The sequence below is a fragment of the Epinephelus fuscoguttatus genome, linkage group LG5 (assembly GCF_011397635.1).
Source record: "Epinephelus fuscoguttatus linkage group LG5, E.fuscoguttatus.final_Chr_v1".
In the NCBI taxonomy this organism is placed as follows: Eukaryota; Metazoa; Chordata; class Actinopteri; order Perciformes; family Serranidae; genus Epinephelus; species Epinephelus fuscoguttatus.
In genome coordinates, this window is record NC_064756.1 from 23,761,564 (window position 1) to 23,789,002 (window position 27,439).

Here is a 27,439-nt window from a genome sequence, read left to right on the forward strand (position 1 = left end):
GTGTGGCAAAGGCAGCACTGATCGCTGTAGGTGAGCACCATGTTTCTGCAACACTGTCAGTCAGGGTTTGGCTCATGATGGTTGCCATATGCTGTCCCATCCTGCTCCCTTCCACTCCTGTTATTGCTGTCTTTACTGCCAGGAATGAAAAAAAGGAAAATTATATGCAGACCAAAAATTCATGGTTCACTCCTCTTTAGATTATATTATATTAATAACTGTAATAATGACAGTATGATGTGCTGTTTATTCATTTTAGTGTCATGCCTTTTTGGCCCCTCCCACGTGGGATTACAGGACACTATTATGCCATTATCTTACAGACATCCTCCTGTCTGCACACATGAAACAAAACGTACAAAAGGAAAAAATAAAATACGAAAAAAATAAATAACATCTGAAATTAACTGTTCACGAGGAACTAATAAATCTACAGATTATCTCAATAAAAGAGCTTTGCTCCTGTCCTCAAGGCTGTCTCCAGATTATTGTTTCAAACCTGAATATCCATCTCAGTCTATGTGTATTTTCCATAAATCAGTATCTACTTTTTTCTTACGAATTAAAGCATCACACAGCTCACAATAAAAAACAAAGTAGTAAACTAAATGGAACTAATCATCTTTATGATTTTAACAGCACATTGGACCAATCCCCCTAAATTAGCATGCCAGCCAGTTTCTGACAAGTTATATTCAACATTTTTCAAACAATAGTTTCTATTATTGTAAAAATATGCAGTTTTGCTTTACATTATAGCGACGCCTACATTTCCGAGCATGCTGGACTGAGTAGTTTGTAGTTTGCTGTTAAGTTTGCTGTTTTCTGTGTCATCAGTTAAATGTCATTTGCCCCCAGCTGTATTTCTCTTTTGAGTCTTTGCGAGTCTGATGTTCATCTGTTACGTGTCAATAAAAATTGATCACTAAACACAGAGTTGCAAAATAATGTACTTATAAAGGGCAGATTGCTGAAAGGAATTATAGTGAACATGGTGAATTATAAATCCTATTAAAGGAGATGGACCACACGCAGACGTCTTTGTTTTATCAGCGTAGAGCTGAATAAAAAGCTCAACGTTGTGTCATGTGTCTTCATCAGGAGCCAAACATGAATACTTAGTTGTAAAGAACTTTTTATACATTTTCAAACATTATAATTTGATGAAAAGACCAAAACCATCAATGAATTGATCCTAACTAAATAATTGCTTGTGTAGCCAAAGTCTGATATATTTAATTCTCCACTGTTGTTCAGAAACTGTTACAAACTCATCAGTGAGCTGCACTGTCACAGTGAGTGACATGTTGATTACCATGAGCACACACGCTGTATTTACTCTGATCCCACACACAGTGGCCTGCTGTAAACACTCATGAGAGCACCAATTGTGTATCAATCCACCACTGAAAATAGTCCCCAACAAATACACTATTTTAACTCCTGTTTAAGTAACATTCGATAACAACCACAGTGCCCAGCTAATTTAGGGAATTACTGAGCTTTTTTTAATAATTAAACTATATGTTTAAGACCTGTTTTTAAAGATATATGTTTTTAATGGGAACAAATGGACACCGGGCTCAGTGCTACGGACAGAGCAGGAAAATCAGAATGATGGATTTGACAGTTTTAGTCTTACACAGAACAAAAATATAAACACAACACTTTTGTTTGTCTATTTAATAATCTAATATTTTTTATATTTTCTTCTGTGCATACAACAGGCGTAGTCCTCTCAAAAATTAGTTCACAAATTTGTTTAAATCCGTGTAAGTGATCATTTCACTAACATAATCCGCGATCCATCCACCTGACAGGTGTGGCATATCAAGATGCTGATTAAACAGCATCATAACTACACAGGTGCACCTTGGGAAGGTCACAGTAAACGGTTGCTCTAAAAATGTTTAGTTTGATCGCACAATGCAGTGTCACAGATGTTGCTGAGCTGTTGCCCATGAACCGAATGTTCATTTCACCACTATAAGCCGTCTCAAGTTTCATCTCTGTGAATCTGGCAGTACATTGAATTGGCCACACAACCTCAGACCACATGTCACCACATCCATCGTCTGCACCTGCAGGATGGTGGATTATCTTGTAAGTGTTTTATTCAGTGTGTAGAAAAGCACCTTATCCTTTGTGTCGTCTAAAATTCCCTCTGTACAGTAAATGGCCTTTTTATTTGGGCCAGTGTCAACTGTTAAAGTTGGTGTTTTGAGAATTAAAAGGGTATGCTATAAAGCCCTGTGAGGCAAATTGTGATTTGTGATATTGGGCTTTATAAATAAAATTGATTGATTCATTAATTGATGCACCAGTTTTCTGGACAGTATAACAGGAACCAAAGCCAGGAGAAGAAGACTGCCTTATAAATACAAACATACAGTAGCTACAACTAAGTCAGTTCTTTCAGAGAAAATATTAACATACAAATAAACACACATTTTTAAAGACACCTAGCAGTTATTTTTGTGGAGATTAAATGTGTTTGTAAGTCACTTGTGTTAAAAGCATCTGCTAACCTCAGTGTTAACTCTACTATTTGTCTCCGATCCCCTCAGAGTGCTGGAGCCCAAACCCCCGCAGCAGGCCCTCCTTCACCAGCATCCTGAGGCGACTGCTGGCCATCGAGCAGTCGGCCATGTTTCAGATGCCTCTGGAGTCCTTCCACTCCTTACAGGAGGACTGGAGGCTGGAGATCCAGCAGATGTTTGACGAGCTCAGGGCCAAAGAGAAGGTGAGAAACACGAAAACACAGATTCATTCACGTCTCATCAGAGGGAAATGAATTATTACCTGAGCGCTGTAATCTTAGAGAAAAGGATAGGTTTTGAAAATGAGTCTTGGACAGGTAGAGATAGTGTAGTTTAAGAAACTGCCAGAAAACAACAGAGAAAATATATGTGTGATTCTGAGGATCTTTATGTTTCATTAGAGTTTATTGAAAGAGTGATTTCAGCAGAAGAATTGAGGGTGGGAGGAATCTCACCACGTCTCTGTCTGTCTGAGGTGTCTGCAAATAACAATCACCTTAGCAACAAGCCCATTGCCAAAAGAGGTGTCAGAGGAGGTGCTGCTGTGCTAATAACCTCTCCTCTCCTCTCCTCTCCTCTCCTCTCCTCTCCTCTCCTTTATTTACTCTTATCCTCCTCTTCTTTTGTCTTCCTCTTATCATCTTATCACCTCATCCTCTTGTGTCCTCCCGCTACTCTCTTGTTCCTCTCCTTCTCTCCTCTTCTCTCATCCTCGTCTCCTCTCTTGTTCCTCTACTTTCTCTTCTCCTCTTTTGTTCCTTTCCTCACTCTCCACTCCTCCTCACTCTTCCTCATCCTCTTTTCTTCTCATTCTCTTCCTCTCGTCTCCTCCCTTCCCTTTGTCCACTCCTTATTCCTCTCCTCTTTATCCTCTCCTTCCTCTCCTCATTGTCTCTTCTCCTGTTCCTCTACTCATTGTCTTTGCTCCCCTCTTTTTCCTCCCTTTGTCTCCTCTTCTCTCATCCTCCTCCCTTGTTCCTATCCTCATCCTCCTTATCCTCTCCTCCTCTTTTCCACTCCCTCTCACTTACCTCTCCTCATCCTCATCTTGTACTCTCCTCCTCCTTCTTCCTTTTCTCTCCTCCTCCTCTCTTGTGTCTCTCCTCATCATCTCCTCTTTGCTCTCTCTCTCTCTCCTCCTCATATTCTTTCCCCCTCTCCTCATTGTCTTTCTCTCCTTCTCTCCCTTTATCATCTACTTCTGCCTCTCCCCCTTCTCTTCTCCACTCCCTCTAATTCACCTCTCCTGCTCCTCCTCTCCTCTCTGCAGGAGCTGAGGTCCTGGGAGGAGGCGTTGGCCCGAGCAGCCGAGGAGCAGAGGGAGCAGGAGGAGCAGCTCAGGAGGAGAGAACAGGAGCTGGCAGAGAGGGAGATCGACATTGTGGAGCGAGAGCTGAACATCATCATCCACCAAATGTACCAGGAGAAACCCAGCGTGAAGAAGAGAAAAGGACACTTCAAGAAGAGCAGATTACTGAAGTTGGGCCGAGACAGCAACTGCATCAGTCTGCCCTCTGGTGGGTGGATCAGGGAACTGCACGCAGATTGTTTTAATCTGGTGACTCCGGTGCACTGAACTGGCAGAGCTCCCAGTTACATGGTGTGTTTTCCGGGTTAGAAATTTAGGACGTAGACGGCTCTGAGAGATTAGACAACAGTAACAAAGTTTGTCTACAACAACATACTACAAAGTCAGAGTCACTTAAGTCTCCTTTATCATGAAGACAGAAAAACAACACACTTAACTCAGAAGATTCATCAACATTTCATTCTTGTTTTTGAGGCAAAATGTTGACGATACAATGGAATTATTATAAAATTTTGCAGATGTCTGCTCTTCAAAATAACACCTAATCCTTCACTCATATTTATTCTCTTATATTTTCACCATTTTATTAGAACATTTAAGAAAAACTGTCATTTTTGTGAAGCTCTTACCTACAAATATTTGGTATTTGACAAATAAATGACAAAAACATTAACTGACAAAATTAAGCACAATTATATTAAGGAAGTTCACAGTATGTGTTACAGTCCAGGCAGACAGGAAGAGTTCAGCAATATATTCACAAAGAGAAGATATATCAGCTTACAGGAAGTCAGATCCAGGTTCAACATTTAAGGGTCTAGATTCATGTTTAGATGGCTGGAAGGTAAAGACATAAACAGCACTGAAAGTCTAGCGGGGATTGAGAGGAAAAGTGACGGATATATACTGCACAGGTTGATGAGGAAAAGTGGAAACGTAGATGTGAGAGTAAGGTCACTGGGACAGGTGGGAGAGTGTGAGGGCATCTGGTGGATGAAGGGAGAATGGCATCACAGGGGTGAGAACCAGGACACCTCTCTAACCCTTTTCCCACCAACATGGATCCGGTTCTGGTCCGGTTCTTGGACCATTCATTTTTACCAAAAACAAATTTGGTCAGAACCCAAAAATTGGTTTTCAGCTGGAACCAAAGAATAGCAGGTTTTCCTTGTGTGTCATATTCTACATTTTGGAAAGAGAGAATGGAGAAGTCAGTGAAGACTCTGAGTCATCCAGGTCAATGTAATCCTAAGTGCTTTATTGTAGGCAACTGGACTTGCTTGAGTTTCTTGAAGATGTTTCACCTCTCATCCAAAGGGGTTCTTCAGTTCTGACGGACTAGTGCAGTGTCACAGGCTTTAAACTCTGTGTGGGTGTGAACCTGTACAGAGTCGTTAAGCTCACATGTGAGTCATCGACCCACCTGGCCATCTTGTGTCCCCTTAGGGTTAGATGGGTCCAGGTGTGAATGGAAGCGTGGACTGGTTTACTAGATAGCAATGAAGTTCCAGGAATCATGAACAGAACCAGATCAAGAACCAGAACTCATTTGGTGGAAAAGAGGCACCAATAAGTTACAGTGAAGCTCTAGTGTGTACCGCTGTGTTCCCAAAGTTAGGAAATGTTTGACATATGATTTACGTAAAACAAAAATCTCTGTTCTTGCTCACCTGTAGGCTTTGAACACAAGATCACAGTCCAGGCATCTCCCAGTGTGGACAAGAGGAAGACTCAGGGGAGCGAGAGCACCACCCCGCCCGCCAGCCCAGGGGTCATACCCCGCCTGAGAGCCATAAGATGTGAGTGCAAACACCCGAAAGTCAGACAGCATCCTTTGTGAGAGAAAGTGAATGTAAGGCAGAACTGTAACGTGAGTTATCTTCATGTCCCTCAGTAACACCGAGCGATGGCAGTAAGACGTGGGGCCGCAGCGCTGTGTGTAAGAAGGAGGACCTGTCCACCAGCAAGAAGAAAGGACGCACCTGGGGACCGAGCTCCACCCTCCAGAAAGAGAGGGTCGGCGGGGAGGAGAAGTATGTTCACAGTTTGTTTACATTTTTGCCTGATGAGGCCAATCAAACTTTATAGTTTGCAAAACCTTTGCCTACTTGTGATAAAACAAACAAACGAACAAATAAATGCATGTGCTATTTTTTATTCTTCCATGGTCCATTTCACTTTCAAAAGATTATATTTATTGCATACTGCGTAACTGCATCAAACAGCACTTCATTAACAAGCGTCTGTCAGGTCAGGGATGCAGTGGTGGATGAAGTAAAAGTACAGATATCTTACCAGAAAATGATTTTGGTGGGAGTTAACGTCACGTATTAAAATACTACTTTAGTAAAAGTCTTGAAGACAGATGTCAGATGCCATCTGATATTTACTGTAGCAAAGTATCAAAATTAATTTCATGATATTTAATGTGTTTAAGTAGCCTATTCAAAGTAAAAGTACAAGTAAAAGCTTTAAATAAAACAGCAAGCAGTCAGAATTCTGAGGATTATTAAGTTTATTTCTCCTTAATCACCTTAAAAATGGAGTGTACATTACATTTAGACAAAACTAAGGTCTTTTTCAGAACTTACAGGATTTAAAGAAAACCTTTGACCATCCAGGGCTGACACACTGGCAAATTTCTTATACCATTGAATCATTACTCGCCATCTCTACTATGGGATGCCACTTTCTGCTTCCATCATGAAGTCGGTCTCATTGTCAAATGAAAAGTCATCATTAGCATGTAGCGTGTAATCTGTCATGCAGCCTGGGCTTGACTATGACTCTGAGGGCCTTTGTTTGCACGTGCTCTTATAAGATTAACCTGCGATCTACTTTGCAAGCTAGGACCATTGATTCGCCAAACCTTCTGATTTTATTTTGTAGTAACAAAGTAACGAAGATGCTTTGGGCAAATGTGTTGGAGCAGGAGTTTACATTTTATTTAGGAAGTGTAGTGATGTGAAAGTGAAAGGTGATGGAGATATAAAAAACACAGGCGAAGTAGAGATACTCCCAAAAAATACCAAGTACTGTTACATTACACCACTGTAGGACTGATAACAAGCGACACCGTGCAAGTGTCACACAAATCACGTTTAGTCATCAATGCTAAAGCTAAAGTTAACGATTTTGGAGGCTCCCTAAATTGTCAAAACTTTGAGAACCCCTGCATTGAAGTGGTATCAAAACCAAAAGAGTACTTCATCTGATACCTTTTTTCCTACTTGATTGGTTAACTATCATGGGAATGGAAACATTTAGTGGCATATAATAGCACCAGACGCCACAAGCATGTAGCATGGCCATACTTTTGAATGTTTTGGTGGTATCTTGACATACTGTACTCCAACTCTGTCAAATACACAGTGCTCGACTTTGCCAAACATTGCAGTGACTCGCTGAAAGCAAAACTTTAAATATTTTTTTCTAGATCTGGGTACAAAAAGGATTGAATGCAGGTATGGTTTGACCGGACAAGTTTAGATATAACCCAGTACCCTAAAGGTACTGAGTGCTGATACCCAGTCCAAGCAGCCGACCTGTCCTCCCAAATCTACCCAGACACTGACAGATAAAAGTAGCAGAAAGTCAGAAACTCTTTGTGAGTAGGACAGTTGGGCAGCGTTTACCTAAAGAGGAACACAATGTACCTGATGAAACTGCAGTGACAAAAATTGGATCACGAGGATCACGAGGCTTGCTTTCTGTCACAGTTATCACAGGCGAGAGGAAACTGCCTTTTCTCATCTTTGTCTGTACAGAATATTTCTTGTAACTCAAAAAAAACCAACCCTTTCAATCAATATATCATTACAGCATATGGAGCGGACAGAAGCAGAGCGTCTCTGAAAATGTGTTTGAAAGAAATCTGTTGTGTATGATAGCTGTTCTCACCTGGCATGAACCTTTCTATCTGAAAACACTGTAGCTCTTTGTTCTGTGTTTTAGAGGTTAGTTGTGATTGGTGGTGTGTTGACATCATGGTGTCTGTTTGCAGACTGAAGTCACTTGGTGAGGGATGCAAAGTTTGGTCATCCAGCGCACCAAATCTGGGCAAGTCGCCCAAACATGCACCCATGACCGCTGGCTTCTCCAGCCTCAATGAAATGGGTGAGTCTTCACTTTTCATTGTAAGTTGGTGACAAGAATTGGATCGTCTGAACTCTGTTTCACTCCCCTCTGTTCCTCTCTCTGAAACAGAGGAGTGCTGTGAGTTTGAGGAATCACCAGGGTCCCTGCAGCCCTCAGAGACCAGCAGCAACGGGGCTGTGGATGACTCAGGGTCCCTGTGGGGAAGCCTGGGGCCAAACACGTTGCCTACTGTTGTTAACACGAGCTCCTGTCAGGGCCCCGTCGGGCTGGGGACGGGGGTGAGCAACCAGGACTCACTCCGTCGCTGCAGCCAGAGGAAGAAAAGCGATATGTTGCTGTTGGGTTGTGCCTCTCTGCTCGCGTCTGTCGCCCTCGGACAAGATCTGATGCAGCTGGGAAAACTACAGGTGAGAAAACAGCAGACAGGACAGAGAGGGAGAGAGAGAAAACTGGGAAACATCTTTATTTTAGAAAACCACAAAAGAAGAAACCAGCAGATTGATATTGCTCCTGGCACAGTATACCTTCAAACAAAATTTTTCGAGGTCAGCCCAATTCTTGTAATTGCTACACCTTAGTCTACATAAAAATAGATGAATAAATGAATGAAAGCATAGGAGAGCTCAGAACCCATTTTGTTCCACTGTCTAATAAAGATATATACAAAAAAGTAATAAAACTAAGAGAATAAAAACACCACAATTGTTATGTAGAAGAATTATTGACAGTATCATATTGGCGGTCTATTACATGGTCCCATTCATTGTTCTTATCCCAGCTGGCACAGGACATCTATAAGATGTCAGAAAGACTGTGGACAGTCATTAAATTTTGGTTGTAATGAAAATCACATTATGTAAATGTCTAATGTATAGAATTTCAAGTTGTGACATTTTACATAAGATGAGTTTTGTTTTCCTTAACTCATGACTAAATGTGCTTATTCTACATCAAGATGACGTCAGCATGAGATGTTTGGATGATGGTGGATTTTGGTTGCTTAACAACACAACTTAAAATCAAGAAAATATCAATGTTGTCTGTCATCAGTATTCTACGTCAAATTGCTGTTGGCATTAGACGTTGTCCTGACATCAAATTTTGGTCTCCTTAAATTCAGTTAAGTGTCAGTGTCTAATAATGTGGCCAGCTGAGTTAATATGTCCAATAAGAATATGATGTTTTATATATATTTTATATATATATTTATATATATTATTACTTTCAATAATGTTGTTGTAAGCTACTGTCATTACCTGCATCTCTCTCTCTCTCTCTCTCTCTCTCTCTCTCTTTCTCTGTCTCATTGTGTCATGTGGATTACTGTTAATTTATTATGCTGATCTGTTCTGTACGACATCTATTGCACGTCTGTCCGTCCTGGAAGAGGGATCCCTCCTCAGTTGCTCTTCCTGAGGTTTCTACCGTTTTTTTTTCCCTGTTAAAGGGGTTTTTTTGGGGAGTTTTTCCTTATCCGCTGCGAGGGTCATAAGGACAGAGGGATGTCGTATGCTGTAAAGCCCTGTGAGGCAAATTGTGATTTGTGATATTGGGCTTTATAAATAAAATTGAATTGAATTGAATATATTTTAAGTTTTAATATCTTAGGTGCTAGTGTTAAACACTGTAGCATAATGCACATTTCATTTCTACTTTATTTTATTTTATTGCTTTATATTTACATACTTATACTTCATACTTTTATTCTTACTTCTTATAATTCTCTTTTCTTTACATCGGAGCAACTGCAATGAATCATAATGTCCCCTCTGGGATCAGTAAAGTATTTCTGATTCTGCAGTACACAACAAAAAACAAAACAAAACATAACCTTAAAATATGGCCGTTATTTTTTTTTATTTTTTTTTTTGCAGCAGCAGTCAAACAGCAAATAGCTTTATTGTTGTGTTGATAATATTCAGTAAGAATCATTGTTCAGTAGTAGAAAATTTGGTCAACGCTCCCAGTACAAATGTAGGACAAAGAGCGGAGGTGAGTTTCATTTCATTGGAGTTTCACTGGAAACCGTCTGGGAGTTAAATAGATGATCTGTGCAAAAGTTTACTTGGAAAGCTTCAGCAGACTCACCCTGATATAAGTTTGTGCTGCTGGAGCCAGACAGCTGAAAAATACTGGAACTGTACTGACCTCAAAGTCAAACAACCATCCACCCATTTTCATAACCGCTCATCCTCTCGCGAGGTCGCGGGGGGTCTGCCAGCTGACATTGGGCGAGAGGCAGGGTACACCCTGGACAGGTCACCAGACTATCACAGGGCTGACACATAGAGACAGACAACCATTCACACTCACATTCACACCTACGGCCAATTTAGAGTCACCACTTAACCTGCATGTCTTTGGACTGTGGGAGGAAGCCGGGGAAAACCCATGCTGACACAGGGAGAACATGCAAACTCTGTACTGAAGGGCTCCCTCCTGGGATCGAACCAGGAACCCTCTTGCTGTGAGGTGACAATGCAAACCACTACATCACCGTGCCACCCCAAAGTCAAACAACAACCAACATTGTAGACAAAAAATATTACCAATCTGATCTGCCAACAAATCTTACGACTGCTGATGATATGTATGTATCTAGAATAAATACGCACAGAAAGTATATTCATTCATTTCTGTACCCTCTTATCTGGAGTCTATCCCAGCTGACATTGGGCAAGAGGCAGGGTACACCCTGGACAGGTCACCAGACTATCACAGGGTTGACACACAGAGACAGACAACCATTCACACTCACATTCACAGAAAGCATACCACTATTTTTTAACAAAGAATCACACGCAAAAGATAGAAAAAGTACTTTATGTCACATATAGAATAACAAAAATGAACGCCACAGAATAATGAATCAAGCAGTATTTTAGTAATTTAGTTGATATATATCGGTATATATGTTGCATGATTTTAGTTTAATCTCTGTCTGGCAGCGGCTCTTATTTCCACTCCAATCTCTCTGGTTATTGCTGGAGGTTATCTTATTTGTAATTTATCTTTATTGGGCCTTTTTATTTTAAACGCCCATCCGCGGACAAGATATCCCTTTCAGGATATAAAGGTTTCAAATTTGGGTGAAATACTTTATGTTTATTCACACACTCCTTTTTCCCTTTATTAGGCACCAACAGCTCCCCCCTGCAGGCGTGCACTTATATACAGTCAACACTTTCTCAGATAAATATTCCAAACACGATAATGAACCATGTCATAGTCTCCTCATCTTAAACTAATACATCACCTTTGGGGTGAGATTAAACAGGATGGACCAGCTGCCAAATTATCAGTGTGATGCTGTGGAGTCAGCACGGTTCGAGGTCTGCATGGAGGGTTTCCAGCACCTTGTTGATTCTGTGTTTTAAGGATTTCCATCTGTTGCTGAAGTTGATACAGAGTGTACAGTGAGAGGATCAATGAGAGTAATGATCTGCGTGTAATGTTTGCTGTAGTTGCTTTAGTAGGGAGAGGAAGTGATTATCAGAGAATTAAAGTAACATCACACAGTTATGTGATGTTTCTCAGCTGATTGTATTTGAGAGCTGATCATGATGTGACCCCATGTTGTTGTCAGGTGCTCCAGGATGAGCAGGACCTCAGAGAGGAGCAGCGTAAGAAGAAGGAGGGTCTCTTCCAGCGGACGGGACGTTTCCGTCGCAGCACCTCTCCACCCAGCAGAAACCTCTCCCTGTCCCTCTCCAGACATCACGACTCTGCGCTCCCCTGCCTGGACCCTTCTCCCTCCGTCACACTCCTCTCTCTGTCTTCTCTGTCTGACTGCAACTCCACCAAGTCCCTTCTTCCCTCCGACCCAGACGATTACCCCCTGACACCAATGACGGGGATCAAAACACCGGTGGCACCGCCAGCTCCTGCCCTCAACCCACTCTTGGACTTGCGGGCAGAGAGCTTCAAGAAGGAGCCCAACCAGTCGCTCACGCCCACCCATGTGTCTGCAGCCATGGCCATGAACAGAGGGCACAGACGGACCCCTTCAGATGGGGCGATACGACCCCGAGCTCAAACTCTGGGACACCGCAGGACACCGTCAGATGGAAGCATGCCCATGCCTCCTCCACCGGGGGCACCACACATCCATACCAACAAAGGTACAGTGACAGATAATGGAGAATGTATTTTTTACAATGCTAGAGGAAGTTATGATTAAAGTTTAATGATAGTTCATCCTGTATTTGCTGAATTATGTCACTGTTTTTATTTTTTATTTTACCAGGAAGTCTCTTTAGAAACATAAGCCAAACAAGATGACTGCATAAATTCATCATAGTATACTATGCAGTCAGTTACTGCTGGTGAACAAGCTTGTCAGCAAAACTAAAAGTAAAAGCCAACCCCAGATTTACTCTTGTTTGGCACCTTGCTGTATTTGAGTTTTGTCATTGCTTTGTCTTTTGGATGCTTTTTGTGTACGGTCTGGCTACCTTTTAACAAAGCCCTGACCTCACTTGAGCGCTGTGGGGGTACACACAAATAAACATCCTGAGCATAGACAGTAAGAAGAAAACAAGAAAGTACAGGCAGAGGGCAAAGTCTCTGCAGAAAAATACAACACCGTACACTTCTAATGGGTCATAAATTAATAGTAGTATATCTTTAATATGAAAGACATACAGTCTCTTGCATGATCTTCGTGCTGAGACTAGGAGCTGCTTTGAAATGTCTTCCTTTTTGGTTCAGTCATGGCTTGTGGTAAACTCTGCTGTCCTGGAATATTAACCTGAAAAACTTGCACAAACACTCTTCAACATTTATACTCATTTCAGTTTGACACACACTGTTCCTCAACTCACAACACCAGCTGCGAAAGGTCCAGTGTGTAGGATTTAGGGGGATATATTGGCATGAATGTATTATTATATAATAAGTAGCCTATGTATCTTCAGTGCATAATCACCTGAAAATAGGAATCACTGTGTTTTTGTTACTTTAGAATGAGCTGTTTAAATCTACATAGCGAGTGGGTCCTTGTTTAAGGAGATCGTCATGTTGAACTGCCTTGTTTCTACAGTAGCCCAGAATGGACAAACCTAACACTGACTCTAGACAGGGCCATTCGCCTTGTTGTATGATCTACTGTAGAAAGCAGCTAGCCTGGAAATCCAGACCCAAATCTAGAAAGATTTAGGGTCTGGCTATGAGTAATGCAAATGGCCCAACTTGAGGGGTGGCACCAAGCATGCATTTGAAAATATCACTGCACGCAATTGGGTAACACTACGACCAATCAGAACAATACAGGGAGTGACGTATCCTGAGCGCTACCAGCGGAGCTAACTGGTAGATGAGACTCTTGCCGTATCTGGTTGGCAAAACAACAAAAACAGCCTTCTTGCAAAGGAAAGATTCGAGCGCCGTCTTCTGTTCCTCTTTGAGAGAAAAAGCCAAGTCTAACTCGTTCATTGTAGCAGCCAAAGCCGTTTCAAACAACTGGTGTTCATCCGTAGCCATCTTGCAATGTTTACTGACTGGTTTCGGACTTTGTCGTTGCACAGCGCTGTTGTCATCTGTTTAGCTCGCCTCTGGCCCTTCTGTGTCAGATACACCGATGTGATTGGTGCAGCTCGGCTCCAGTGGCATGGGTAATGAGCATCATTATTGATTGCCAGAGCGACTCGCTGAGCAAATTCAAATTGTGCTCTCGCGAGAACTCTGGATTTTTAGGGTAGAAAGCAGCTCCACCAACATGACAAGAAACACCAATTTGTAATGTGAAACTGATTTATTAAGTGTTTTACCAGTTTTATTCACCTTGTTTTGTTTGTTTCGGAGAGGAAGAGACCTCTGCATATAGATCGGCTCCCGATAAAACCTCCTGAATAATAAACACTAAAGGAATCCTAACCAGGAGAAGTTTCAGCTGGTTGCAGTCTGCAATCCTCACCATTAGATGCCACTGAAGCCCCGTAAATCTTACACACTGCTCCTTTAATGTAGGAGAAGCATGTTTATCTTACAGTTCTTGGGTAGACAGTTTGTGGGATTACATCTGCAAAGACACTGATACGTCCTCTGATGCTTCATTACCTGATATAAAGCTGGAACTGATGATTATTTTTTTAGCATCAAATAGTTTTCAAAATGTCTGTAAAATATTAGAAGTATAATAGAAAATCTAAATATGACGTTGACTTTAAGATCTTACTCCTCACCTATAAGGCCATCCTTAACCTAGCTCCTCTGTACCTCTCTGAACTCTTGCACATCCACATTCCCACCCACACTCTCAGGTCTTCGTCTTCCATCCACCTCACTGTCCCGCCAGCTGCCTGACCACCATGGGGTCTACAGCCTTCAGCTGAGAATACTCCAAAGTGACATCTTCTTTAACCAACAGTCCAAAAGCAAAATATATTGAGGTTACTTTCATATATATCCAAGAAGAGCAACTAATCCTCAAGTCTGAGCAGCTACAATCTGAGAATATCTGGTATTTTTGCTTGAACGACGACAGTGAAACTTTTTCTTTTAACATTCTTTTTGTCTCTTTTTTGTTACTCAGGCACGCAGGACACTCTGGACATCCCCCGCCTCCCTGACCCATCCATCATCTACCCGGTCCCCCATCGGCGTAAAGCTCCCGCTCCACCAATCCCCGACCAGTTTCCTCTCTGCCTCATCAGCCCCCTTGAGAGACCCAAGACGCTGGAGTTCGCCCCCCGGCCACGGCCCACGCCGGCCAGGATGAGAGCGGACCCCTGGAAGCTGGGCTCTCTCTCCCGGACCCTCAGCTCGTCTCCGGGCAGCAGCTGCGACAGCCCCCTCGGTTCGGGGGACAGCAGCGCCAGCACCACACGACCCAACCTGATGGACATGGACATGGAGGGCCAGAATTTGGACCAGACTGTCCCTCTGTGTGGACAGCGGAAGCCTGCCACTCTGTGTGGACACCAGTACTTATAGTGAAAAACTTTTCCGCGTTGGAAGAAGCCGTTCCAGGACGTTAAAGCTTGGGCTGAATGCCTACTGATGTCTGAGCCGAGCAAAGTGCACTCACTGAAGTTTGCAAAAACATCCCACTTCTTGTTTTGGGCACTTACTGGAAGCCATTCCTCTCATAAGGTGTGAAACCCTTACAGCAAGCCTTTCCCTGATAGTGCTCTCTAACCTGCACGACACCGAGGGTCATAGAGGCCCATTAAAAGCCTTGTAGTGTGCACACCCACCTACCTTACCCTGCCCACCTTTGAAGCCCCACAACCACAACACACTCACAACCTTCAAAAGCCATTCGAGTACTTAAAAAGCCACTTTTTCGACTTTGCTAACTGTTCATCTGCTTGTGCTTTTGCTTTCATCTGTGTAGCTGCCCACTGTCCACTTGCATCTCTCACTCCAAAGATGTTCACTCACATTTCACCCAAACATTCACCGTTCCAGGAGTCGACAGAAACAGGAGCGGGACTGTTTCCTTAATGAGAGTGTCTTTGTTCTTATTTTGCACGCCATTTGTTCTGCCGGTGCACAAACATCTCCCATGCCTTCATCCTCACACACACATCATCTCTCTGCATGGGGGTCATCGTCCTCTCCCCTCCAAGACCGAGACAGGAAGAAGAAGCCTTTTTCTCACAGCACTGGTGGACTGGTTACATCCTCAGCCTTGTACAGTAAAAAAAAAAAAAAAGCAGAGTTTATTTTCTCAGTGCTTGCACCATCCCAACCTGTTAGCAAAAATTTTTTTTATTGGTTTGGCAGACCAGGTGTGTTTCTCTCTGTGTGAATGTGTATATATTACTGTACATGTGTGGAAGAACAAAATGGGTTCTTTTTTTTTGTTTTGCGTGCTGGTGCTTTTTCAGTGCATGTTGTTTTACGTGTGAATGGTTCGCTGTACGACACGTGCGACACTTCTTTGAATTAAGATCTCATCTGTTTGTCTTTTACACGTTTTACATTCCTCACTAGCAGTCAGTAGCACTCTGTATGGATCCCGTTCATGCCACTTAAATGGACACGAAAGAAGGAAATGCTGATTTCAACCTCATGTCGGACCGTTTGGAAGCTTCACATTCTCCTCTGATTGGTTGAATTCAACACCAGTGGCACCTGAGGAGCCATGTTAGTCAGCCTCTCTGTGGACCTGTGGACTGAAGTCACGGCTGACAAATCAAATTTTACTTGCGGAGTTGTTTTCGCACAGTGGTCGAAAATTTCGTCTTGGCTGCAGGTGGTATTTTACTTGACAGTGGAAATTTCTCTCGGTGAGTGTGAGTGAGTGGACATGCGTGTGTGTGCGTGTGTGTTATTATTTGTATGGGATGATGACAATCCCGTCGGTAGAAGAGTGGGCCCAAACTCATTCTCCTCGTGTGGTTAAGAACACTGAGTATTTATTAAATTTATTGTTATTATTGGAAAGGATTAATTGTTATTACGACGCTCTTCCTGGGATATCTGTATATATTTGTTAATATAACAGGAAAAACCTGGGAAACTGAAACGTCCATGTTGTCTCCAGTCTCAACCTGTGACATTTCTGGGTTCAGTGAGGAGTAAGTGTGAAATGTGAATGAGAGACGAATAAAATACAAAGAAAGATACTTAAGTGTCAGTGCTACTTCTGTTGTTTTTAATTTCATCCATTATACACAGCATGGTGGTGCAGTGGTTAGCACTGTCGCCTCACAGCAAGAGGGTTTCTGGATCGAACCATGGGGTGAAGGAGCCCTGCTATGTGGAGGTTACATGTTCACCCTGTGTCAGCGTGGGGTTTTCTCTGGGTGCTCCGGCTTCCTCCCACAGTCCAAAGACATGCAGGTTAAGTGGTGACTCTAAATTGTCCGTAGGTGTGAATGTGAGTGTGAATGGTTGTCTGTCTCTATGTGTCAGCCCTGCGATAGTATGGTGACCTGTTCAGGGTGTACCCTGCCTCTCGCCCGATGTCAACTGGGATAGGCTCCAGAATGAATGAATGAATCCATTATATAATAGATCATATAATGTCTGAGCAGTGATTAAAGAAGTGCTCAGACTAATTACTTAAAAGTAGCAAACACAACAATGTAAAAATACTTTATTACAAGCACGAGTCCTGCATTCAAAATCCTACTTTATTTATATAGCACCTTTCAAAACACAGTTACAAAGTGCTTTACAAAACTGAATAAAAGACAAAGCAAGATTAAAGCAATACAAACAGAATACACATAACAGCATAAAACAAAATAATAAAGGAGTTAAAAACACTAAAACGCAATTTTATTTTTTTAATTCTTAGGTTTATAGCTGTAGACAGAGTTTGCAGCCCTGATCTCCTCAGGCAGGTCACTCCAAAGTCATGGAGCTCTGACTGCAAAGGCTCCGTCACCTTTGTGAATGAATCTAGACCTCGGTACAACAAGAAAAGATGCATCTGAAGCTCTGGGCGTGTGAGGAGGAACATAGAGCAATAATAGATCAGTTATATAATTTGGAGCAAGGCCTCTCAAGGCTTTGTAAGTAATCAATAAAATCCTAACATCAGTTCTAAAAGCAACACGTAACCAGTGTAGGGAAGCCAGGACTGGGATGAGATGTGGTCAGTCAGCAGAGTTTTGGATGAGCTGGAGGTGGGAGATGGATCACAAGTACTCATTCTGAAGTAAAACTGCCGCTGTGACTGGTGAATGATATACCATATATATATTACATATTACATTATTAGATTCATAATACTACAGTGGCATATTCGTGTTACACAGAGAAAAAAAAACAGATCAGTATCACATAATATGATGTCTTGTTATTGTTAAAACAAGACGTTTTTCACATTCTACAGATACTATTATATTATAAAAAAAATTTACTGCTAAAACAATATACTGTTAATCTTGTAACATGAAATATTTCCTGTTAATGTGATCAAATAATGAAGATATGACATGAAATATTTGTGTATTGCACATTTTTACATGAAATGTTTCTAACAAGATAAAAGGTTTTTGTTATATATGAAAATATCTTCTTTAAACATGAAAAAACGTCTTGCTATAGCACACACTTTCCTTGTTGTGAATGTATAATACTGATCGCTTTTTTCCCTGGCTTTGCAGTAAGATACTTCTGTATAATAATGATGCAGCAATGACATCACTGTTTTAGTATTTTTATGTTGTAGCTGGTCAAAGTGGAGCCTGTTTTAATCACTTCATACACAGTTTGTTATTCATATTGTGATCTGATCTGAGGGTTTGTGAGATGATTAATGAAATGCTTTTTCTCCAGTGTTCGGGTTTTTCTTATTTGAGCCTTGGGAAAAAAAGACAAACTATCTGAGAGTGTAGAGGGGGAATCAATAATAACTCAGACACATCTGACACATGACACTGCTTTATTGTTAGAGGTCACAAGCCTTAAAAATGACTGTGTTATTGTCATGAGCTTATTGTGTGTCTTTTATTTAAAAATTAAATCTAAAAAGTACTGGGTAACGACTGTCAAATGTCATAAAAAGTACAGTGTTTCCCTTTGAAATGTAGTTGAGAAGAAGTATAAAGTAGAATAACATGCAAATACTCAAGTAAAGTACCAGTACTTGAGTAGCTGTCCTCTGAGTACTGATGGTTTAGTGGTTACCTTCATGTACCAGCAGACAAAGGCGGCTGCAGTAGCAGATAAAATCCTCTCGGTGTCACCACTGTGGCCTATGATGTCATATCATTCCCCAGTCTGCTGTTTTTCTCCATGTAATGAATTCCTATAGTCACTCTCTGACTCTGCAGTTACCATGAAAGGCAGATGAAGGTGCTCCAATGCATCCAAAGCAGTTAACAAAGATTTCAGGATTAAATTTTAAGACGTCAGAGGGGAGAGAAATCTTCTAAATGCCAAACAAAATGTGATGTTTCACACTGACAACCTTTGAATATTAAAGATGAACCTGGTGTACATGCAGCGTATACAGATGATGCAAACCGCACACTCACACAAGTCTTTCTCACACACTCCACTGTTGTGTCTGTCAGTGTGACCGCCAATCAAACACCCTCCTAGACGCCAGCCAGTTACCTAGCAACCCATCTTCACTTCCATGGTGATGCTATTAAAAGCAACAACAAAAGAAAAAGGCAGAAAAAAAGGGATGATGGGCCTGAAAATGAAGTGAGGAAGAGAGAGAGGTGTTAAAGAGCCAGCAGAAAAAGATGCAGCAGTCTGAGCGTCGCCTGGCTGGTTCACAGCTCACACACACACACACACACACACACACACACACGCGCACACACACACACATACACACATATATTTTGTCTGATAGGGAGACAGTGTGTGCTTTCTCTGTCTTTATCTGCCTTAACAGCAGAGACTCTCACACGTTTGTCACCTCCAACGTCTTCCCCCTCATGGTTTCCTCAACAGTTATTCACCAGACTTCCTGCTTTCTTTCCTTTGTTTCAGGGTGCAACCACGTCACAGTCTGAATATGAAAGGAATCAGGTGGTGATGGTGTTGGTGGCACTTCAGAGAGGATGAGGAGTGCCAGAAAGATGTTGCTTTCTGTTCAGCTTCGAAGTGAACAACAAACCAGACTGCTTGCCAGTTGGTGCGTCCTTAGATCTGCGGAGGGACTCTCTTTGTCTGAAAGTGAAGCTTTACTCTGAAACAATATATCATAATGAATCTGAGCTAAGTGACACCAAAGTGACTGATGGCATCATGTATTTAAACTACAGAATAACTTGAGCCCAAGTCTGCGGAAATGTTAATAAACACAGAATGATTAATGTCCAGATGTGATTTTTTGGATGCATTCATAATCAATCAGATCCCAGAGCGAACCTCTTAGAAACTGAAGAAGAAAGTGTAGGACAATGTGTGAAATTAGAGGAATGTTCCTTAAAAAATATACACCACTAATATGGCATTGTACTCCTACAATACTATTTTTTTAAATATTAAAATTGATGGAGCAGAACCAGAGATATTGTTTTGTTATTCCACATGTTCATTTTTTAAAACTGGTGCCTACATTACCCACAATCTAAGTAAGTAAGTAAGTAAATTTATTTATATAGCACTTCTCACAGAGAGGACTCACAAAGTGCTTCACAAGATAAAATACAAAAAATACAATAACAGAAACAATGCAAAATACACAAAAACAAATAAAAAGTAAAGTGCAGCGAAATACAGAGATGATACAATGGACAATTAATGGAGCGCAAGCCTAAACAGACGTGTTTTTAACTGCTTTTTAAAAGTGTCCACAGAAGAGGCCGCTCTCAGCTCATGAGGTAGTGCATTCCACCATTTCGGTGCAACAGCCTTAAAGGCTCTATCACCTTTCGTCTTTAATCTTATGTGAGGGACAGTAAGTAGGTGGCCTTCAGCGGACCGCAGTGACCTGACAGGACAGTGAAAGGACACCAGATCCGTCAAGTATGCCGGTGCTTGACCATGGAGGGCTCTGTAAGTGATGGTTAGAATCTTGTGCTGGATCCTGAAATTAACAGGGAGCCAGTGCAGGGATGCCAGGACTGGAGTGATGTGAGTGAACTTATGAGATCTGGACAGAAGCCTGGCGGCAGCGTTCTTGACCAGCTGGAGGTGGTCTAATGAAGTTTTATTTAGACAGGTGAAAAGAGAATTACAGTAATCCAGACGTGAGGAAATAAAAGCATGGATGATCATTTCTAGCTCGGAATAAGTTAACGTGGATCTGAGTTTGGAAATGTTTTGAGGTGGAAAAAGCAACTTCACTTGTTATGATAGCAGCAGCAAGTTTAGCCTCAGGTAGGGGTGAGCAATACCACAAATATTGGTTTCGATCTGATACCAAAGAATACGGTGTCACTTTCATGTAGGGGAAGAGTGTGTCATGATTTATGAGGTACATAATCAGTCTGCTATAGTCACAGCTAATGGTGAACAATTTCAGTTTGAAAATATAATGCTGAAGACCAAAATGTTAATTTCATGATGATAAACCTGGATATTTGAAATATAAAAGTAACACACACCATGAGTTATAATGAGGTGCTGATCACTGGCAGCAGACTTGACTGTAGAGAACAAGTGTTGCACAATCTGGCTCCATATGCATTTCTTTTATTTTGATGATGTTTCCACCTTTGGGCCCTCTTCAAGACCAACAAGATATTTGTTGATCTTGAGAAGGGCCCAAAGGCCAGAGTGTGATATGTCCGAATACACCTTAAGACTCTGAAAAGACTCTGCCAGTGAACTCAGCTCTGTGTCAGGGGTCTGGATGCTGAGACATTTCCCTCCTCTGTTCTTTTCTGTTCAAGCTGTCTTCCTTGTGTTTCTTCTTTTTTGTTCAGCCAATTATTTGTTGCATTAAACTAGTGATGGTGTGTGGTGCTCATATGTTGTTTGAATGCACACAACAACAACAACAGTGAAAAAGCAGAGAGTACGTGCACAAGTGTGTTCATGGCAGTGGAACGTTGTTTACACAGATAGATTAGATATTGAAATTTGCTACAAATGGGTACAATGTAGAAGTGAGAACTGGCTCCTTTTTTGGTATCAATCGATCTTTGAAATGAAAAGGTAGTATTTGTAGTATCGATATTGTGGTATTAATCTGCCCACCCATAGACTTAAGCTGGTAGCCTCAAGCAGAGACAATGAGAGGGGCACTGAGGTCTGATAAAGGGACACTTTGCCGATTTTCAACCAGCTTTGTTATCACAATGTGTATAGTAAAATTAACTGTGGTAAACTTCCCTCCACTTTACCAGCGCCCAGATCTTCTTGCTCATCTATCTTAGCTGGCTCTAGGGCTGTTGCTCATATTACAGATTGTACTTTCACATTTTTGTATCCCAGCCACCACAGACACAAAAGCCCTTTTTACACAGAGGCCGCGCTCTAGGATGAGATTGCATTTTTACATAGGACCAAACAGCAGTGGCATCATGACACTATGGTGTGTGATTATAGACAGCATACCAGCATGGCTGAAGCAAAAGAGGCTTGACGGGTGTGACATGTAACACAACAGCGTCCGCCGCTAGTGTGACATAAAACATGCATGTTGGCAGTGCTTTATCGACAATAACTAGGCAGAACGTGGCAGTATTAATCATTTACTGTCCCTGTTATATGGCAGCTGATCTCATCCTCTGTGTCGAGGGTAAGGAGCTCCTGGACCTCAATGTTTTCCCAATTTGTGGATATTTATAGCCGCTGTTCTTTTTTGAGTTAGCCGCTAACCATTAACAGCTACTTTTAAAATCTCCTGCAGTGGGTGGCACGCATAACGTCAAAACATCATACCTTTTTATAGCACGGTGAGGTGGCTTAACGGCGCGATATTCCCTTCTTAAACTAGCAGTGTAAAAGAGGCTACAGAGTATAGAAGCAGATCGAGATAGAGCTGCCTCTCTTTCTAAAAAACAGACCAAAATACGATCAAACAGTAAAACTAAACAGCGCTGATCAAATATGAATCAAGATTTTGTTACTGCGATGCCTATTTCTTGCCTAAAATATTTTCAGATACATATTTTAGCTCACTATTTAGCTGTAATTTCAGACGATGTTACCAGCCGCACATCGTATTGTCTCCCGTGGAAAAACAGCCAAGGTCACATTACATCACCCACGAATGGGAGCATTTATTTGTCCAATGCGGTGTGGTGCATTCTGATAGTTGTAGGTTTCCTATTTCCTGAGCAAAAGTAAATTCTAATGCTCTTTTCCTCTGTCTTGTCTGGTCATGTATTTCAAAAGTATTTGCATCTTTCTACTGAACGAACAGCCCAGTTTTATAGAAAGACCATCTTTACGACTTTTTCCACATAGGCAGTAGTGGTCCCAACACCTGTAAACAGACTTTGTTCTGACCACACAACAACGACAACAACAACAACAACAACAACAACAACAACATTCCTCTTTGTTTGAAACTTTATTCATAATCTTCATTTACCAATCAATAGTGCATTCCCGGGCTAGCAGTTCAGTAAAACCAGTGATGGAGGCCTGTGATGTTTGGATGTCGAATGCAAAAAGGCCTCTTGGGAGCGAGGCGGAACAAAAACGCAGTCATAGCCTTGACGTCCCCAGCTTCATGTCCTTTCTTTCCCCCTCCATCGCCACAGAAACAAACCAGGGGGAGATGTGTGGCTGTGAGGAGCGGCTCTGCGCTCAGAGTTCACTCCTGCTTTACTGGTTGTTTTACTGTGCGGAAACAGAAGAGTCAAAGGTCACTCAGACGGGGGAGTCAAAGGGCATTGCACATACTCTGAGCCGGTTCCGGATCCCTTGACGAAAAGGGACATCAACAGAAATACCAACAAATACAGACACAGTCACGAAGCAGCTCTGTGGAGGAGCTAGAGTAAAATTCTCTTTTCTATCTCTTGCTTTTCTTTTCCGCTGATAAAGTAATTCAGTAAAGTAAAGCTCTTCACAACCATAAAACTTTCCACTTTTGTTATTTTTTTGTACATTTGTATCATATATTCACAAAAACTACTCTGACATTTGACAAACATTTACCTCAAATGACATTAAAGCAAAGAGCAAAAATAACACAGCCAGTAGTTTGACTTTTCCGTCTCTTTTTTTTTCGTTGTGCTTTTTGTTGTTTGTTTTCAAAGCTACACTTATGCAGAGATCGGGTGTCTCTATCTCTATTTGCACAGATTATGCTCACAATAACAGCCTCGGAGTCAGCTCTGCCATTAATCAAGAACTGATCAGCCAGAAATGAACCTGTTTTATGTGCAGCTAGTTGTCCCTAGACGGTCGTAGCACACGTTGAGCTAGAATGACTTAGCACAGCCAGACAAAAACAAGATGGCGACTGGTGCCATGGAGAGAGGACCACGGGAGAAGACCTATCCCTGAGGGGCCCATGGGTGAGTAGACTCAGCCCAGGCAGCCATGGAGACCGAGCCTGCAGGTGCTGTTCCTCGCTGTTGTTTGTTGATATATTTCCTCTGGGATACCAGAGCCTCAACCCCAGAGCTGGAGGATCAGATGTTTATTATGTCTCAGTGTTCTTGACATGCTACCTTGTGTATGATATTTAAGAACTGTATGAGAACTGTTAGATAACTTAAAGGTGTAGTTCAATATTTTGAGAGATTTGTTGCGCTTTCTGTCAATTTTAGTACAGATTACTCAAACAATTACTGTGTTAATTAGTGAGCACAAAAGAGGTGGGAAGGTGGAGTTTTTAGACAGAGTTAGACTAGATGTTTCCCTGTTTCTGGTCTTTGTGCTAAGCTAAGCTAAGCAGCTGCTGGCTCTAGCTTTTTCTAAGAATTTTTACCCAAAATGTCAAACTTTTCCTTTAAGTCATCATGTTCCTGCAACACAGCTATCAAGACCAGGAATACAGCATGGACCGAATCACCATGACGTCACACTAACAACAGTCACTTCTGGGTAGACAACTAGCAACTGATTTCATTTGTGCAGATATGTGAATTCACTAAACTGGATGATTTCTGTTGTCATTTTGTAATGTTTAAAGATATATAGTTAAACTGGGTGGCTGGACCAATCTGAAGTTCCTGCTGTGCTTATTTTACGTACTGTGTAGCTTTGCTAGTGTCTTTGGTAAACCAAATCTACTGTACCAGCACAGAAGCTAAGCAATGTACTGCTTTGGACCAGTCCACCAGGAAGAGTGCCAGGCTCTGAAGCCAAATTTCACAGTGGCCAAATATGGAATTACAAATATGTCACGTGATGCCACTGGGCCAAAAAATATTTTTTTTTCCAATAAACTTACATAGTAAAAGAGACATCTGTAAACCAGTGGATACATTTTTTTTAGCATTACAACCGCTGTGAAATGACTCCAATTTAAGTTAGCGGAACGCTAAACCGGAAGTAGCCAGCTGAGCTGGTGGAAGTCCCAAGTGTGCTTGCTCTATGGGCCAGATGATGATGAGGGACCAATGAAGCAGCACCGATCATCATGGTAATTTTATATGCAGCAGTTGATCGTTTTTGTCTTCGTGCGCCACTGAGCAACCTCCATAAAAATGATCTGAATGTCTGAAATCAGAGTGTGAGGTGTTTGCACTTTATAGTGATTCAGAACAGTGGACATTTTTACAGTAGCAGATTAATACCTGAGGCTTTAGTATGAGATGTAGAGCCATCATATATGGGTTTGATGCTCAGGGGTCCACATACTTTCAGCCGTATACACAGCTCTAAACTTTTCTGTTTGTAATCTTGTGTCTCTGCTGCCGGAGTGACTCAGAGCTGCAGCTGCTTTACTGGGGCTGATGATGGCCTACTTCTCCCTCCACTGGAGCCCCTCTGTATCATGCCGGTCCCCTCAACGCATGGTGCCGTCTCTCCAGAGTCCCATTGACACACTTAGGTCCCTATTTACCTCCTAGCAGGTCACTGAGAAAAATGGGAAGGGGAAATCTTTTACAGCAACTTTCTTTGACTTCTTCTTCCACATCTTTTTTGAATATGTTAAGCGGTGGAATTACCTCTCATCTTTCACCTTGGCTGAGGCAGAAGGTGACCCTGATTTATTAAAGACTTTTTTTTTAGATTGATTTGATATCTATTCTACTGCTGTGATCACAGTCTGTCGCCACTGTCTGTGTTTATAAAGGGCAGAATGGATAAAATAGAGGTATGAGAGAACAGAGTGGCAGCATGCCATGACAGAAAGCAATACAGCAGATATAAATCCTATCCCATACATCTGGAGTAACTCTCTGGAGCCGCACGTTACATGCAGGAGGTGGGCTTGCACATGGGGGAGAGGAGATTGGGTTTTCATGGCATCAGAGAGAAGGGGAAGGTCATGCTTTCACAAATCGTCAATCCAACCTTCTGCAGAACAGGGCAGGCAGATTTAAGCCTGTGGCAAAGCTATCATAAAAGCAATATTTGCATTATTAATGATTCGGTTTCACAAGTCACAAGAGAAGCAAATTATTTGTGTTTTTTTCGACAGCTAGCCATGGATATCCACAAACCATATCATCAGTAGTGCTATCGAATGCTAATGCTCTGTGTTATCTGTCCTTACAGCTCCATGTTTGGAACCATTTTTTAATCTATCAACAAATTAAAAGAGGAAGAAATCTCAAATGGCTCACTCTTGTTGAAGTGCACTAAAGCTGAGTGCTCCAAGATGGTGGTCTGGACTGTCAGGACAGATGTGTGTATGTTTGTGATTGTTTTCCCTGCACTAACGCTGCCCAGAGTCTCCTCGGTGTGTTATCGATGTCTGGGAAGCTTCAGCATTAGTGATAAAAGGTTGGACCTCTGTTTAGAAATTTTTAAAGTGTTTGTCTCGCTGTGAAACTTTAAAGTGGATTTCCATCCAGCCAACGGCGGTTGATGGAACTCCGATCCCATTGGCTATTTTCCCTTGTGACATCATTAACGGGGAGAACAGAGGGGAGGCGGGGGGAGGGGAAGGGAGGGAGGGGCTTTCGACAGTCTCAACAACGACACACGACCCAGGAGGGGCTTCGGACAACAGATTCAAGACACCAGTTTCCACAATAGCACGCCTGATGACAGCAGGAACCGCTGGAGACACAGATGCTCTTAATTAACTACCACTGAGTATGATCAACACAAAAGCAAATTAAAAAACCCAAGTAACGGCTTACAAACACTTGAATTAGCCCTTGAATTGAAAAAACAGTCCAGAAACTGAGATACATGGCATCCAAAAAAGAAAAGTGAGACAGTAGAGCGATAGATTAAGCACAGAGGCAGGCGTTCTCTCTACTCGATGAAGGATTTCCCGTGCTAGTCTGTCCCATAGTCTGCGTAAAGGGGCCTGAGTGAGCCCTGTCGGGGTAGGATGTACAATCAAATTGGGCTATGGTCTTGATATGTGTCACACACACCCCCTCACTATCCTCTGCTTATGTTCACACACACACTCCTGCCCTCCTCCTGGTGTGGTCGAGCTTCCCAACCCCGATGGTGTCCTCAAGAATTTGAAACAAGATGGACAGAGAGAAGGCAGAGAGAAAAAGAGAGAGCAAGAGAGCAGAAACAAAATTCATTTTATGTCTTTAAAACATTTACTAAATCACGCAAATGTCCATTATTCATATGTATGTTTTGAAGCTCCTTTTTCATTCCACCACGATGACTTTCGTATGAGTATAATACAGCATTTTTTGTTGATTTTTTTTTTAAGGTTTGCTCAACTGTCTGCGTCTGGGGAGAGGAACCACAGCACCTGAGGGAGAAAAATGGGAGAAGAAGAGGGAAGAGGAGGAAAAGGAGGTCGGGTTGCAGACAGAGCTTGATATGTCTCCCGTTTTTATCCATCACTGGTGGGTGATTGGGTCTGTCTCTTCTGTCTGTGGGCTGTGCTGCTGTCAGGAGTCGATAGAGGAGGACAGAGGGAGGGTCGGTACGGGGTCAAAGGCTGAGGGGTCAGGAGGGTGGAAAGGTCGAGGGGTTAGCCCTGGGTCTCTTTGCCGCTCTCTCGTTCCCGCTGACCACTCTTGCTCATTTTCATCTCTGTCAGCTGGATGTACCGCAGCACGTTGGTGTCTGT

General features: G+C 42.1%; 2 protein-coding genes across 2 annotated transcripts in view; one reads left to right on the forward strand and one right to left on the reverse strand.

The window, feature by feature from the left end:
* map3k10 (mitogen-activated protein kinase kinase kinase 10) overlaps window positions 1-17,047 on the forward strand; it is a 51,381-nt gene extending 34,334 nt beyond the window's left edge. The window contains exons 4-11 of the mRNA XM_049577068.1: window positions 2,568-2,743; window positions 3,811-4,057; window positions 5,526-5,648; window positions 5,744-5,882; window positions 7,853-7,965; window positions 8,056-8,354; window positions 11,534-12,068; window positions 14,480-17,047. Coding sequence (XP_049433025.1) covers window positions 2,568-2,743; window positions 3,811-4,057; window positions 5,526-5,648; window positions 5,744-5,882; window positions 7,853-7,965; window positions 8,056-8,354; window positions 11,534-12,068; window positions 14,480-14,880 — 2,033 coding nt within the window. The 3' untranslated portion in view covers window positions 14,881-17,047. The remainder of the gene's footprint in view (window positions 1-2,567; window positions 2,744-3,810; window positions 4,058-5,525; window positions 5,649-5,743; window positions 5,883-7,852; window positions 7,966-8,055; window positions 8,355-11,533; window positions 12,069-14,479) is intronic.
* A 5,773-nt stretch (window positions 17,048-22,820) lies between these two features.
* The window catches only part of ttc9b (tetratricopeptide repeat domain 9B), a 37,254-nt gene continuing 32,635 nt past the window's right edge, over window positions 22,821-27,439 (reverse strand). The window contains exon 3 of the mRNA XM_049577501.1: window positions 22,821-27,435. Within this exon, the coding sequence (XP_049433458.1) occupies window positions 27,341-27,435 (95 nt within the window). The 3' untranslated portion in view covers window positions 22,821-27,340. The remainder of the gene's footprint in view (window positions 27,436-27,439) is intronic.